General features: G+C 39.4%; 1 protein-coding gene across 2 annotated transcripts in view; it reads left to right on the forward strand.

Moving 5' to 3' along the window:
* The first annotated feature begins 2,838 nt into the window (after window positions 1-2,838).
* The window catches only part of pik3r2 (phosphoinositide-3-kinase, regulatory subunit 2 (beta)), a 44,835-nt gene continuing 30,274 nt past the window's right edge, over window positions 2,839-17,399 (forward strand). The window contains exons 1-2 of one of the 2 annotated variants that reach the window (XM_061796724.1): window positions 2,839-3,058; window positions 12,356-13,217. In XM_061796724.1, the coding sequence (XP_061652708.1) occupies window positions 12,899-13,217 (319 nt within the window). In that variant the 5' untranslated portion in view covers window positions 2,839-3,058; window positions 12,356-12,898. Of the gene's footprint in view, window positions 3,059-10,730; window positions 10,886-12,355; window positions 13,218-17,399 lie in introns of those variants that run through there. The other variant, XM_061796725.1, reaches the window with a different exon arrangement.

Genomic DNA, 17,399 nt, shown 5'->3' on the forward strand with positions numbered 1-17,399 from the left:
CATGGTTAAACCAGAAGTTGTAAAGGATAGGAGTGTCTTTTCCCGCCTTTATTGCTCATTAGGAAGACGTCTTGTAGCAGTAGTACTGTTGTATAAACAACAGTGGACCTTAAAACAGCTGCCGTTGGTGTTTTTTTGAAAGTGACCTTGTAAGGATCGTCGGCCTGCAAAGTGCGACTAAAGTGGCAGGTTCCTAATCTGTTTAGATCAAACTCAAAGGACTGTGCATGCTTTACATTCCACCATATTATTCCCACTTTTTTTTTTTTAATTGCCTTTTTGTAGTACTTAATTCTGCTCATGGAAGCTATTAAACGCAGAAGCAAATGTGTTTTATGGAATTTGAGAACATGCATAGTTGGTGTGTTTGATACTATTGCTGTGCTTTCAGGATTTTATCTTATTTTGTACCCGTGAATTCCCCTAATTGTATAGTCATATTTTTGTTTGTTTTAAAAATAATAACTTTCCTTGTTTTAAATTGACATTTGTCGAATAATAAAATTAAGGACCACAGCAGAATCCACAGCGCAAGTTAGCATACCAACACATCCAAATGCAGCTTTATTTAAATTAAAAAAATAAAATAAAAAGTAATTGTGTGTGCATTACACTCCATGTGAGGTTTTCAACTTTCATTTTCTCTCAGTTACTAAATTGTGTGCTTATGGTATAGTTCCCGCACCCAACCCCCTTGTCTCCATGACAACTGGACCTTGTGAAGTTCCTGCTATGTGGGGATCTTGTTCAGACTGATGTGCTGATGTCTGTTTTTTTTATTTTTTATTTTATTATCATTATTGTCTTAACAATGCTTGAAATAAAATATTCACCAAAAAAGGAGTCCAAACCTTTGTGTTGAATATTTGTCAACTGTAACACAGACAAGTGCAGTTGGGTTGCTGTTACTATATGTGATAAATATGCATTTACACTTTACGATCAGTGTCACAGTAATGATTAGTAAGATGGAGAATTTTATGTATTTATTTTGCTGATTTATTTCAGTGGCTCTGATTGGCAGGGAGAAGTGACATGATTCAGTTTGAGTAAAACATGAAAGAGCAATTTTGAGCATTTTAGGTTAATAAATATTCTTCCTTGCGACTATCAGCTGAAGCCTATCCCAGCTAACACTGGACGAGAGGCGGGGTACACTCAATTGCAGTTAGGGATGGGAGTCAAAAACCGGTTCTAATTGGGAACCGGTTCCCAGTTATTCGATTCCTATAAGAATTGTTTGTTTGACACCAGGTCTCGGCCGCTGGTGAGGTTGCCTCAAAGCGCCTCGGGGGCTGTGACGACCCCTGGTGGGACTAGCCAAAAGTCACAGCAACATACTCATATGGTGACTGGCCAATAGAACACACAATAAATAATAATAAACCAATTTCACAATGACATCTCAAATGAACCCCGCAAGAATACATTTGTCCCTCGCCATATCGCCATTAACTTTTTGCGGGCTCAATGCATTGCACATTTTTAAATTGTACATATCTAAATTTATATCGTAGTTTTTAAATGTTTTTCCCCCTGTATTGCGGGATTTGGTGGTGATAATTTTTCAGACTGTTAGTTCAGACTCACGTAGCTACAAATGCGAGACAGGAGGAAAGAGGTCGTAAAAGACAGACAATTAAGCAACATCACATTAGAGGTAGTGATGTTTTACTCACGGCACGGTGACAACTGGTTAGAGCGTCTGCCTCACAGTTCTGAGGACCAGGGTTCAATCCCCGGCCCCGCCTGTGTGGAGTTTGCATGTTCTCCCCGTACCTGCGTGGGTTTTCTCCGGGCACTCCGGTTTCCTCCCACATCCCAAAAACATGCAATTAATTGACAACTCTAAATTGCCCGTAGGCATGAATGTGAGTGCGAATGGTTGCTTGTTTGTATGTGCCCTGCGATTGGCTGGCGACCAGTTCAGGGTGTACCCCGGCTCCTGCCGATGATAGCTGGGGTAGGCTCCAGCACACCCGCGACCCTAGTGAGGAGAAGTAGCTTAGAAAATGGATGGATGTTTTACTCACCAACCTTTTTGAAACAGCTACTTCTTGGGTACTGATTGATGAGAAGGTACTACTAATTTGATGTACACTTCTGAGGTTTGCTTCAGGTTCAACTACTTGTCAATTACAGGCTACTATGGCTGCAAATACTGCTTATTTTTGTAATGGATTTGTTTGTTTTTTCATAAATTGATTATGATTCTGACACTGGTTTGGTACGTAACGTCAGAAAAGGGAAAAATGTTGATCATTGTTTTCCAAAGTAAAAGCAGATGTTTGCAAATGTCTTATTTTAATGAAACACAGTCTGTTTTCATGGCGGACTACAGCAATACGAGCATATTTACTGTTGAGTGGCTGAAATCAGAACATTTGGAGAATTTTTATTTAAATAATGCCTCTAAATTATTAATTGATTATCAAAAATAGTTGTCAATTAATTTGATCATCGGTTAGTTGTCGGTTAATCGATGAATTGTTGCTCCTCTGTTCAAATCTGACTGTTCCCCAGTCCAACTTTGACCCACTATGCTTGAAAAAATACCTTTTTGTTCTCTAAAAATATATATTTTTTTATCATAACATTATAATGCTTCCCCAAAATTAGGCACAATTTAATTCCAATGGCGTTAATTAATAATTATAAACATACTTATTTCCAAAGTGAGAGATTTGAACTTTTTTTTTTTTTACGTCGAGTGCGTTCGGAGCCTGTGTCTGAAGGTTCGTACTTTTCCGTACTGCTTCGGCTCTTTCTGCCGTCCTCCTGGCTGTTCCCACGCGCTCAACCGCCCCCCTCCCCCTGTTCTTTCCTCCCTCCCTTCCTCCCTCCCTTGCCGTGCTGGAAAATGGCTGTGCAGGGGAGCAGGGAGTTCTGAACGGGAAAAAAAAGAAGGCGAAGTGAAAAAAGAAGAGCTTTCCACAAGTTCCGCGCACCACTGGAAGCCACTGAGTACTTTTTCAACATTGGACCGACTCCTGACATTTTGCAGTGTTTCGAGCGTCGCGACTAAAATAAAGTAAGAAGAGTCAAGAAATATCAACGGGTGAGTCCCCCCCCCCCCCCTCAACTTATTGCACATTTCTAGTACAGCGAGGCAGCCACTGTAACTTACTGGAAAATGGTGGAAGACTCAATGTTGGCGACCCCTGTTCGTTTTGCCACATTTTGTTTTTGTTTTTATAGTCGAAAAGCTATGTTTAAATGTGACATGTACAGTAAATGTTGCTAGCTGCCTCGCTTTGACGTGCCGCCCGTACAGATACTTGTTTTTAAAAAAAACAAAAAGACACTGGTACTGGTAAAAGTAAATGTGCTGATTTAACTCCTGTACTAGGGTAAAAGTAAAAAGAGTATAGACTCTGAAATGTACAAAAGTATTTTTTACTGTCAGTTTACCCGTAATATACCCGTTTTGATAACTTGGCTCAACAAAAAACATTTCTGCGCACAAAATAATTTACCTATTTTATGAACTTATGTTGTGCTCGAACTGAGAAGTCATCTAAGTTTGAAATTAATTTTTCGACTTCAAATAACTGTTCAGTGAAAAAAAAAAAATTGCAAAATAAGAAAATTCTAATTGAAATCTGGGTGATACAAAAATACTACACGATACGGTATATCTGTGCCACCTAAATGTTTTATTTTTTTATTTTTTATTTTTTTACACTGAATGTTTAGTGGTAGAACAAATCAGTGTTAGAGCTTGTCAATTTTAATTTGAGACACTGGAATTTTTTTTACAAAAATTGTTTTTATCCATCAAATTTGTAACAAGTTTTTTACCATTAAAAAAACAGCGTAAAAATTCCAGTGTAAAAAAAAAATTCATAAATTTAAACTCGGAAGGCACAAAAATACCACACCAAACACTGAATTTTTTAGCACCAAAGAAATCTATTGCAATCATTCAATACCATTGTATGCATACTACCAGAGGGGGGAGACCTGGCATTATGACTGTGCAGATCACTTTAGCTTGCATTAAGGATTTAATTAAAGTCCTGCCACTTGCCTAATAAGATACGGTAAATCCACCTAAATCTCTTGATGTTAAACATGTTGCAGCCTGACGTCATCACACTTGACTCTACTGCGCTCGTCTCCTCCACAAATGCGACAGTTTGTTCATGCACTACAATACTGACCTTTGAACTATACCATTTTTTGTGTGAAATATTGTCAATTCTAAATTTACACTTTCAATGCAAGTGGGAATTATAAAAAACAAAACAAATAAGTCGATGCAGCTCAGTAGTAAGTGGCAGTTGGCCAGGAGTTTTGCTGCGATTCGAAATTTGAATCGCAGGTGAATGGCATCGCAATTTTGCAAGTGTGATAGCCAGTCTGAAATTCCATGTCAAGTCACATGAGGTTTCACAAAAAAAAAGACTGTTTCCAGGTATGAAGCGAGATCGACCCAGCCGTTTCCGAACCGTACCGATATATATATACACTATGTCTTATACTTTAAAACTTCACTATATTTATAATTTGATATATATCTGTGGCTAAACAGTGAAGCGTGGAGAGTCTGTCACTGATTTACACACATGCAGTCAATGAATGGAGCCAAGAGCCAATCAAATATCCACTCTCTTCTTCCTCGACAATCATGCCATGTTGTTGGTCGTTCAATAAAAATGAATAACGTCGTATATGTGCCGCCTCAAAACATTGTTTCCCAAATAATGCAGTGCTCCGTTGCAGTGTATTGGTTTAAGTGTTCGAGGGTCAATCGCCAGGTATGCAGGTGTGAAAGACCGACTTTATTTTTTACGTGATTGTTTCACTTCAGTTGCCTTCAGCCGTGTCGCTCGGTCTGCGTCTGGCCTAATGTGTCCAAAAGTTTTTATTTCTAAAGTGGCTAAATCCTCTCTAAATGCCATGAGTGATTTTCCAGAGCAGTTGGAATTAAACGTATGCTCCCTCACTTCACATTTCACCAGATGGAGTCCAGCTGGGATTATTTTTGTTATGTGTCCTTCAGCAGGGGAGGCTCAGTTAAACTGAAATGGTGCTATTTGATCAAAAATAGCAACAGACAATATCTTTAGGGCGAACATCTAAACACATGAAGGGCTTTTTTATGTCAAGGCTAAAAGGTTGAAGTGCAGAAAAAAAAGCTACATGCAATGGATGTCGTTACTCTTTTATTATGTGAACATGGAACACAGTTCTGAGGACCGGGGTTCAATCCCCGGCCCCGCCTGTGTGGAGTTTGCATGTTCTCCCCGTGCCTGCGTGGGTTTTCTCCGGGCACTCCGGTTTCCTCCCACATCCCAAAAACATGCATGGTAGGTTAATTGACAACTCTAAATTGCCCGTAGGTGTGAATGTGAGTGCGAATGGTTGTTTGTATGTGCCCTGCAATTGGCTGGCAACCGGTTCAGGGTGTAACCCGCCTCCTGCCCGATGATAGCTGGGATAGGCTCCAGCACTCCCGCGACCCTTGTGAGGATAAGCGGCTCAGAAAATGGATGTATGGATGGAACATAAAGTGTGGCTTGGTTCAAGACAGGTGAGCTATTCTTTCAGAACTAGTCTACTTTTTCTGTGATGCCATGGCATTTGCTGGAAGAACATACCACTTACGAAAAAGAAAGTACCATATTTGAATGCTTTGATGTCATGCCTGGAGAGCAGTGTTTCCCAACTTATATTGAGCCAAGGCACATACATATTTTACAGACAAAAATCGCACGACTCATCAGCAAACAAAATATCACAAACATTGTACATACTGAAATAATGATGATTTTATCTCAATTTACTCACAAATGTACCAGTACTTATTGTGTAATGTGGGCCTGTTTAATTGAAGACAAAGCAGTTATTCTGTTGTATTAATGACAAGCGGTAGCTACACATCTTAAAGGCGGTATGGGGTGTTAATGGTCCATATTTCATTAACAAGTTGATTTTATGTATTTTTATGCTCAAGAAAATGAAACTGGCAAACATTTCCAGTAATATCAAACAATTTTAGAGCATTTGTTAATAACTAATTGCATTTTCATCGCCAAAATTGACACGCCCCCCCCATGTCTTTGAGTGATGTCAGTGGTTGACGTGGCGACCAGATTTACTGCATAGCTGGTGTAGAAAAAGGAATGCACTATACTATAAAGTGGCAGTATTTAGTCATATTTTATATATTGTCGCTGTCAGGTGGAATACCCCCACCTCCAAAATGAAAGCTTTTTAAGAAAAAAAAAACATGACTGCATAGTTGGTGTGGACAAAGGAATTTACGACACTATTAAGTTGCAGTATTAACTCATATTTTATACATATATCATAGCTGTTAGGCGGACTCCCCTCATCTCCAAAATAACAAATATTCAGGAAATGTAAAACATTGACAGTTTTCTTGAGTTTCCAAACATCGCTTTATTCAAGTTGGTATTAGACCTTATATTGTCGTCATAATCGTTGAATTCTCATGTGAACAGCAGCTATCTCACATTAACAACAGCTATAACCCCAAAATTATGTTCAATCGCTAATTAAATATGATGAAAAATTGCTCATGTATTAGGGTGTCATGATTAAAATGATACAAACATGACAGCGAGTGACACACATCCTTCCAAGGCTCATGAACCCAAGCAATCATGTACCATTGCCTTGCACTCTGACATGAAAACAGCAGCTACACTACAACACCCCAAAATTATGTTCAATCGCTAATTTACTATGTTAAAAAATTGCTAATTTCCTGGGGTATCACTAATTAAAATGGTAAACACAGCGGCTGCTGTGAGGACAGTCTAAAACACTTAATTTAAGCATGAAAAAGCTCAACATCGCCTAATGTCAGAAAACTATCTTCAATATTCACCCAAAAATTATGTCTACTTATGCCCCCTTCCACATGTGAAAATATCAGAATGATAGCCCAAATATTATGGATTTTATGGACGTAAAGCCTAAAGAAATCCACCAGTGTGGATTGTGTTCAATCATGAGGTTCCACTATATTCACGGCTAATTTTCTGTTTGTGTCCTCATAGAAAGTGAGTGAAAGTGAGTCTCATGGCTCAGAATAGTCTCTCAATGCCACACAATATTACGTCGTTCCAGAAGTTTGGATTAACAATGTCCTGGTGAATTTAAGTGACACTACTTTCAAATCACGCAATACCCAAGCCTCCATTTTAGGCGAAGTCTTCCTGAAAGGTTGGCCTGTCTCGAGTCTCCACTGTGGCGCAGTAGATTTTTCACTCGCATGTGGCTCCATGGCCCAGGGCCAGTATGCATGCGTGGTGTGCCTCAGTCGTCAGCTCCTCCAGCAGCTCGGCCATAAAGTCTCAACACAAACTTTACAGCATTAATTGTTTCCTTGCATTCACCAGTGAATCCGTTCCCTTTTCCAGCCACTTTTTTATGTTCAGTGCTCTAGTTCATATTATGGTTATTTTAAATATTATATTCCCATTTTTTTCCAAACATCTTGAGGTGTGACAGTGAAAGGCATTTGCTGACAACCAGTTCCTGTAAAACCAAAATGTGTCAAATATGGCTTCACCTAATTACATGATTGACCCAGTTAGATGTGACTGTCGATGAAAGATGAAAAAAAAAGAATTATACTTGATGTTGCTCTTTCTTTTCTAGTTTGCTTGCCAAAACACTTACAGCAAGATTAGCTAATACAGGAATTCACATATTTTTTTACATGTACAATATATGTTATGTAATTTTACTATACCAGCATATCAAAAGAGAATATACTAGGTTTTTTAGGGGTGTGTGGCATAATACTATGCAATGATGAATTAGCTTTTTTGTGCAGTTATATCATTGCTGCCGAGCAGATTCTTTGCATCTCCAAAATACTACAAATTACTTTTCAAGAAAACGCCATCTTGCATTAGTTACCAAACACCTCATTGTTTAAATTGATATTATACCTTATATTGCTATCATATACCATTGCGCACCAACAATAACACCATCCATCCATCCATTTTCTGAGCCGCTTCTCCTCACTAGGGTCGCGGGCGTGCTGGAGCCTATCCCAGCTGTCATCGGGCAGGAGGCGGAGTACACCCTGAACTGGTTGCCAGCCAATCGCAGGGCACATAGAAACAAACAACCATTCGCACTCACAGTCATGCCTACGGGGAATTTAGAGTCTCCAATTAATGCATGTTTTTGGGATGTGGGAGGAAACCGGAGTCCCCGGAGAAAACCCACGCAGGCACGGGGAGAACATGCAAACTCCACACAGGCGGGGCCGGGGATTGAACCCGGGTCCTCAGAACTGTGAGGCTGACGGTCTAACCAGTCGGCCACCGTGCCGCCCAACAATAGCACACCATCCCAAAATCGTGTTCAATCGTTAATTTGCTGAAAAGAAATCGCTGTCATTGATTTAAAAATGGTAGGAAATCTGGTCACATAAAAGTCTGCGCTCACGCCGACCCTCCAACCAAACAAAAAGCCTTTAATATTTCATGATAGCAAACGACAGTGGTTACATCATCTTCCCAAATTCTTTGTCAAAGGTCTTTGGAGCCATGAGTGATTCAATGAATAAAACAATGAACAGAATAAACAGTGTAATAGGTGAAAATGAATGAATACCTTTGTGGCTGACACGCTCTCTTTTCAACCGAAGCATTACAGCTATCAATTATTAATAAAACGGGTTTACTCAAATGTATCTAACCTATTTTCACTCATTATTGTTTCAATCTTGAGGCGACGCATAGCTCCCCCAGAGTGAGGAAGACAGACTTTTATGAGATTTTTCAGACAGTTGTAGTGTCCAAGAGAGTTAAAAGATTTGTTCTCAAGCTATTTTGAATGTTTTAAATTGGTTAATAATCTGTGAAAATAACAGATGATGTGGGGACAGACCAATAGTATCAATTTGTGGAAAAATATTAAATTGATCATATTCGGCGGACATGAGTGGTCTGCCAGATGGCGACAATTTCCACAATGTAATAAGATATTGTTGTTAAACAATAGTAATAAGAATAGTATAATAGTCATATTATTAATCGTAAATAATGATGCAACTTCCTATGGACCATGGGACTTTTGGAATATGTATTCCAACATTTTCAGATGGGTTTATGTGTAAGGAGTAATGCAAATATGTCGAATATGTAACATTTCTTAAAGATTTAAATGATTAGTTTTCATGTTAACGTCTAATTTTAGGAAGCACAGACAAATAACAAAGGCTATTTATCCAGTGTTCCAGATAGTTTAAATTCTCTAAAATTTAATTTGTTGAATATGCAATCAGATAAATGTGGACGACACCTTTCTTTAAAAACAAAACGTGTTTTACAGTTCATTTTATCATGCATTTATACGTTTTATTTCCTTTGGATGCACATTTTTAATTTAGATTATGCAGTATACAGCGGTATGTGTATATGACTATACAGTATATGCAAAATGCTATGCAAAATGCTTTTATTACTTGTTTTTACTTTTACTTGTACTGTAATAGGTATTCTAGTATCCATACAGACATTTTTGGGCATTTAGCTGTTCAGTATCATTGGGTTATATAAACTGTAACTTAAAAACACACTATTTTTACATGATTAATTAATTAATTAATTTACAAAACTATTAATTGCAGAGGTAATAAAATCTAAAAATAAAATAAAACAATAAAATCTAATAGTTTTAGTTATACAATAAATGACTATAAAATTCCACTTTGAAGAAATGTCAATAAAAATAACTGACATTAAATTATATTTTTTATCAAGGGGGATACAGATTCACATAAATGATTTTTTTTTAATTATACTGTGTATATCCTGACGTTGAATGTCTCAATTATTTTATGCTGTACATATTCCTCAACTCCAGTGTAATGATACAAATATGGCAGTTAGATGTCACCATAAGCCCATATAAAGAGGATGCAATGTCTGCTAGAATTTCTTTCTGTTATCCCAAAATTATGATTTCCCCTGTTAAATAATCTCTAATCTTAATCAAATATATGGCTAAAATATCAAATAAAAGCCCTACATGGTGAGAAAAGGTGTAGTTGTTTGGGTCAGATATATGATGGCTGCCTAGAAACATTTTCTAATATTAGAACGTTTCCTTGATTTGCCCGGCTTCTCTGGTGACTGGGTAGCACATGGTCCACGCGGTAGCCAATCACCTCGCAGGAAGAGCTTTCCCTCGCTCTAGCAACAGTGAGTTACTTGCTGCCTATTCATTAATTATTTTCCTGTGGTCTCCCTCAGCCGTTCGGAGTCCGCTGACAGCAAAGTGCTCCGTTCCCAACCCCCACCCCCCCCCACCCCCTGCTTTCTTTCTGTGACTGAATAGAAAGTTGTAATAAAAAAGAGAGGATGGATCTCGTGATGCTGAGCTGGCCAGCTGCTCCCTCACACAGTGGGCTGCTTCTTCAACACTCTCCGAGTGGGACTCCGCCGACTGTTCTTTCACCTTGCACAACTCGTGCCACTTTGGGTGCGCAGGAATTAAGTAGTCGAAAAAGGATTAGCACACAAGGGCGCTCCCGCCGTGGTGATATTTCTTCAACTTTTCTTCAACTTGTTTCCCGCCGGAGCCTTTGGACTGTAAACAAACGACACGGCAACTGGATAAACCATTGGACTTTTTTGCTGAGTGAGGATGGGGAGGGGGGTGTCAGTCAGAGGCAGGACTGTGGGTGTTGGGTGGGGGGGGTGTAGAGCAGGTGGAGGGAGAAGGGAAGGGGTAGGGCTAGGGGTATGGTGGTGTGAGGATTGCGGGCTGTGGTTGGGTATCCCAGTGCCACGTGTCTAGCCTGGCACCTCTTGCTTCTCGACTCGGAAGGATGTTGAACAGAGAGTCTGGCTGAGCCCGTCCGGCTTCTCTCTCAACCAAAAGTGGGGTGAGTGTTGCACTCGACTGCATCATCTCGACGGGATAACTCTTCGATCGCTCTCTTTTTTTTTGTTTTCCAAATAGACAAAAATATATTGCACCTCCACATGCTTTATAAGGAATTTATGCTCTCTTTCCAAATGTCGCGATGGGACTACAGTGTCATGTGGCTCGAAAGCATGCCCTTTCCAAGCTAACCAGTACGCTTAGGAATTTTGGTGTTTTTTTAACCGTGCGCTCACCTACTTTTATTTTAGTGTCTGCAATGCATTACTTTCAACAGTATCCATTCAGCCAGCATTTCTGGTTTCACAACATTGGGCCTTGCTAACCAGGCCTATGGTTATTTGGTTTCGGTCGTTTCTTTTTTGTTAACCTTGCCCTAAATAGCTCGTAACTCTTGCCGCAGAACACCAAAACTCGTATCCACCTTTCAAGGTGTCCTAGCTCATGTCTAAGTGCATCTCCGATAACATGATCATCGTCCTTGGCTGGTCTACAGACCGCAGATGTTGTTCTTAATCTGCAAACCATAATCTCTTCCCCCTCTTCCTCCCTCGCCCTCTCTTTCCTCAGTCCAGTTGCCATTTTTCAAATGGAACTTTGGGCCCGCTCATGTTTCTGATGGTTTGGGAAAAGGACGTTCACATGTTTTCAACAACAATTTTGAATACAAATTTAACATTTATTTGGATGAAATTTGGCCCTTACAATCAGTGATGCCATTAATACTCGATAATGCAGTGAAGTTTATCTGTCGCGTTCTTATTTTGTGTGTCGTAAGATCGTCTTTTGCTGAACGTGCTGTACATGAGAGTAGTATGATGGTATTTTGCTCTTATATGGTGTTTTATGTCTCCAGTTTTGGCATCATTTGACTCTCCATTCAGTATCTGTCATCTTGGCACAGAGTGATTTAGCTCTTTTGACAGAATGAAGCCAAAAATATTTCCGAAGCAGCACAGTGTTGCTTTCTTTTATCGCCTGCAGAGTGCAAATTATTGTGAAGCCTTCCCCCCAAAATTCAGGTGACCTCCTCCAACCCCTAGCCTTAGTGCATGTCCGGTTTTCCTTCACACGCTCGTTCAACGAAAATGTTTTTCTTGGAATATGCAATCTTTTGCATGTGATGTTGATTTCACAGGCAAAGTTCATGTTCCTGAGCAAATTGTGGCACATCGGTAAAAGCCGTGAGTGTGTGAATGTAGCGTGAGGGGAATGGAAGCTCCTGTCCAGGGATCGAGTCTGCTGTTGGTTATGACGCAGCATAATCATCCGATCTGTGTCCTTTCTGAAGACTCCACAAATGCATTTGCCATTTTCATGCACACATTTCAGCTTCGTTTCACCTAAATACTGTATGCTGGATTTATGCCTTACTTGATCTAATGATTTACGTTTGCGTTCTGTAGTAAGTGCATTTGTTTTTTAAATTCACTTTTCAAATTGTATCTTTTTTGGGTTTAATGTCCTGCAGGTTTGTCATAGTCCTGTCCAGAATATGTGGGAGCTTTACAGAACCGAAGAGGATTAAAGGCTGTCCCACTCCACCAAGGGTACTCCAATTTACACCACTTCATTCGACCGTGGGGAGCCCGGCGACACACGTCCCTCCACTGATATATTTTGAACTCGGCTGCTCCCGTAGCATCCAGCTGCCAGCAGGTGTTCGCCATTTGAAGGAGCATGTTGCCGACGCTCTCCCTCTGCTCCATCATTTGGCTGAACCGGGGTATCAAGCTGAGGAAAGTGCACCACTTCACTAACACCGGTCAGGTCTGAAATAAACGTTCGAAGGTCAAGCGCTGCCTTACAGACTTGTGAAAATGCTTCTAAGCTTCGGGTGACTCCGTGGGCCCCCTCCCTCCACCCACACCAAAGCCACCCCGCAACATCCAACTTTTCATTTGCTGTTTTCTCGGGGGATTTTTGTTTAGCTGGACCCATTTATTGCAGGGGGGCTTGGCCTGCAACATATAATCCTCCACTGGGCCATTTTGAATCGTGCTTCCCTCACAAGATGGCAACGGAAGGTTTCCAGTACCGTGTGCTCTACGAGTTCACCAAGGACCAGGAAGAAGATTTGGATCTGCAGCCAGGAGACCTCCTGATTGTTAGCAAGGCCTCACTACTGTCTGTAGAAAACTACCACGAGGGCTGCGCGGAGAAGCCCGAGTGCCTCGGCTGGCTTCTCGGTTACAACGAGCGCTCCAAGCAGAGAGGCGACTTCCCTGGAACGTATGTCGAATATGTGGGCCCAGTCAAGATGGCACTCCCGTCCAGTCAACCCAGGTCTCAGCGACCCCTACCGGCTGCTCCCACTCCAGAGTCATGTCAAGGTAAGGCCACGTACATTTTTTATTGCAAATGAAAGATTATCTTGCGATGTAATGTTGTTATTTTAGTTGGAGGACAGACAGTCAAAATGAGAAATTTATTTGTTTTTATTACAATTGAAATGTATATAATTCACATCCTGGTTATTCTTCTTAATTTCTCACATTTTATTGCTAAGTATAAGTAAAACCTTTTCTAATCTATACATGCATATAAATTGATGATTCTTGATTATTTTGACATGATTCTTGTTCAATTCCTTTGCTCTTTTCATTTTGGCAGAAAATCCTATACAGAAATTACAATATTTATTCACTTGTTACTAAGGCTGTAATGATGCCCCAAAGTTTGATTTGTATCTCAATTTTTTGACCCATGGTTATAACGCGATTAAACTCTAGGAGTTAGTAGGGCATGTCATGGTTCTGCCATTTCAAAGACAACACAGGTTAATATCTAAAAGTGTTGCAACTTTTGGTTTCGATTCAGTATTATTGCAGCCCTACTTTTTACAGCTATTACAAGCTTTTTTTTTTTGCCAAATCCCTCCTTTTGTTCTTAAGAAGCTATATAACAACACTGAAATGGAGGGTATGATGAGATGATGCCTATATTTATATTCCACAGTCCTAACGGCCCTCTGTGGGAAACCATAACCACCATGTTGTCTTTGGTGCAAATGAGTTTGACACCCCTGCATTACAGTACATTATTACTAGTTATAATTCTAGTATGGTCTTAATCATAATGGATTAATTGATTGTTAACAAAGCTGTCATAGGCGTGTGGAACTGATAGTCGATTAGGTCATGTCTTGCACCAAAAGATGGCTGGCACCAGCAGTTGCTGTTGATTTCCTAAAGTTGAATTTGTGAAAATGTGAATGACTTTGCTTTAAAAACGGTAATCACATGCTACTTTTAGCTACCATGGACTTAACAATGTCTACATGAGTCATTAAGACACAAGCGTCAGCGTCTAGAATGAGCCGTCCTGCTGTTCCAGTCGTCACATCTACACAAACACAATTTACTGCCTCCCCCACTTGTTTTATTGACGTTACACTCCTTTAAGGCACATGGCGTGGATTTATTTATTTTTTTAACCTTTTTTTAAGCAACAGCTCGGGGGTTAGAAAAAAAAAAAAGTGCACCAGAGTTGCAGTATTTCTTAACTGCGTCATGACCTGGCCAAGTCATTTTTTTTTTCCATTTTTTTTTCCATTTGCTGAAGATCAGTGCTTAAAAGTTACATTTGTACTTTTTTTCTAATTAAACGTCAATCGAGCATTCTTGTATCAATCCTTTCAGACTGTCTCACTGGCTATGAATTTAAATACATCACATTTGGCTTCTAGTTGTGTTAATTTTTTCCCAAATCATATAGTTTATCAAATTAGTTACTGAATCAATTAAGTTATTGGGCGCATTTTTTATTTTATAATTTTTTACTTTGTTTCATTTCAGTTTACATGCACTTTACATTTTCAGTGTTTATATACAGCTGTCATATTATTTACTTTTGTACTTGGCATGTGGACAAATAAGTCATATGCAAATTTTTATTTGCAGATGTTTATGCGTTTATGAGTTGACAAGATAAAGCCCAGTAATCATAAAAGATGGGATGCGGTGGTATCGGAATACAAGATTTGATTGCAGTAGTCTGACATAGTACAATCGTGAAAGACTAAATTTGTCTTGTAGTCTGATCCACGCATTACATGTACTCTGTCTCAGACGTGTTTTCTGTCCCACACCGCGGACATATTTAAAAAAACAAAAAAACAAAAACAAAAAAAAAACTTCATTGGTTGTCAGATATTTACAGTAGAACGTCAAAAGACACGCGACAAGGCTAAAAATAAACTAGCTTTTGAATTCAAATATACTGTACACGATGGCGACCGAGTAAATGTCTTTTGCGGATTGATCGGATTGGCGAATTATGACATTAAAGCCGATTGGCCGATCAACATAAAATGCTAATTATCGGCCAGTACCGATCAGGCCGATCAGATTGGTGTAAAGTCTAATCAATATTGAATTGAATCAAATTCCAAAGTGAATAGTGAGGTTCTTAACAATGTCCAGCTCTAACCTTTATACCCCCCGCTACATGCCTGCTAAAAAGCTTTGTAATAAAACCACAATTACTCAAACCCATTAAAATAAATCCACATTTAAGCAATGTATTAAATGACATTCTGCATAACAAATGTTAATGAACCTGCTAAAAATGCATTTTTATGATAGGAGCATTATTTTATTATTTTCCCCGACTGATACCTAAAGAATTGCTCTTGAAACCATAACACAAACACAACGGATTGTGTGAAACAGAATCTATAAAAAATGTAAACAGATTCCCTGGGGACCAAATTTATATTGTGTTGATAGTGTTAAGTGTAAATGTACCTTAATTAAAATGGGTTAGCATGCACTTGCTGTAAGTCTCAAAAGTGTCTGTATTGCACGATCAAACCTGTTTAGCATTTCATTATAATACAAGCTAATGGATATTTCCACTGGGACTATAAAGAGTTCATTTAATTCCAGAGCAGCTTTACACCTTGGCAACACGTTCTGGATTTTGGCCGACGAAATCAAGTGTGGAGAACCTGCATCGACTAAAATCCCACAATGACAAGAATAATTAAAATCAGAAATACTATGAATTGCAATATAGAGGTTGTCTTCAACCAATTAGTTCAACATTGCGGTTTGGCAGAATTAAAGGAGAATAGTTGCTGCATGACCCCATACATTCCTGTTCCTCTGTAATTCTCCCTGCTTTTTTGACAGATGGCCCAGGTTTGGCTCTGAGCACGTAGGCTGTGAACTTTGCATTACCTCAGCTTGAACCAATTGGGCATTCATTGCACACAGAAGTAAAGTGTCCCCCTTTCAGATGTGTGATTTTTAAAGGAAATGATCTGTTCTTTTCTGAAAAAGCTGTTCTAACAAGAGATAATGCATCACAAATGTTTTCGGAGTGCTTCTCAATTTCAGGGAGGCAAGAGTGCACATTAAATTTACTTTGACCAGCAAATGCGGGTGCCCCAGTGATTATCCCAGTGCATTGAAAAACACTGAGACAAACCAGTTGGGCAGCAGGTTTAAATTGTTGGTGATTTGGTGACATTGCAGCTCTAAGTAATACCCTTGGTGAGAGGACTGGTGAGAAAGGAGTGAGGAGGGGGCCCGAGCTTTGCGAATGAATGGAGGACACTGTGGTCAGACCCAAATTTGACAAATATCACTTTCATTTCTCTGTTGCAACGGACATTTTGGCCATTGTGTGAAAAGCGCTATTGTCGGAGTGGAGGTCCAGCATACCATGTATAACCTTTTAATTTTACAATGCACTAAACCCCGACTTTTCGCGAGGGATAGCAAATAGCAAAATACACAAAGAGGACTGATTTTTTTATTACCTCCCCCTCCCCACAGATCATTTTACAAATGTCAGCTACATACTGACAGTTTCAACAAATATGACAAAAAAATATTTTGAACCACAAACTTCCCCTTCTTTTTTTTGTCCAGGGCAGTTGATTATTATTATTATTATTTTAACATTAAATTCTATTGTACCACAAAATAAAGAAAAACCTGATTTTCGGTGCATTTTTATTTATTACCTTTGTTCATTTCAACCTATTTCAGTCACCACTATGGATTTTTCTTTCTTTAATGGATGGGTACAACAATTTACTGTAGTCATTGTATAAGAAAGCAGTCCTGACTATGCTTCCTAATAGGAATAATTTATTTGATCTGTAAGAGACACATTCTCATTTCTAGTTTTAATATTTGGTACAGACTAAGAACAACAATATAAGGTATGTCAGAAAAGTTACAAGACTGGTGTCAAAAGGGATATATATATATATATTTTTTTTTTAAACTGCAAACAACAATGTTTCCCCTTCAAAGTAATCTCCCTGCAGTCTAATGCATATCCCAGCCTCTCTGTCATGCTTTCATGGATTCAGGGAGGAATTCATCTGAGATCCTCCGCTGCTCCGTCGTCACGGCCGTCCGTATTTTGTCCACGTCTTCAAAATGGGTCCCTTTGATGACTCCCTTGAGCTTGGAAAAGAGGAAAAAACCAGTCCAGGTCACTAAGTAGGTTGCTCCAAGTGTCAGATGCTCAGGGTATTGTGAACAGGCGCGTTGTCA

This window comes from Phyllopteryx taeniolatus, chromosome 14 (assembly GCF_024500385.1).
Source record: "Phyllopteryx taeniolatus isolate TA_2022b chromosome 14, UOR_Ptae_1.2, whole genome shotgun sequence".
NCBI classification, from domain to species: Eukaryota; Metazoa; Chordata; class Actinopteri; order Syngnathiformes; family Syngnathidae; genus Phyllopteryx; species Phyllopteryx taeniolatus.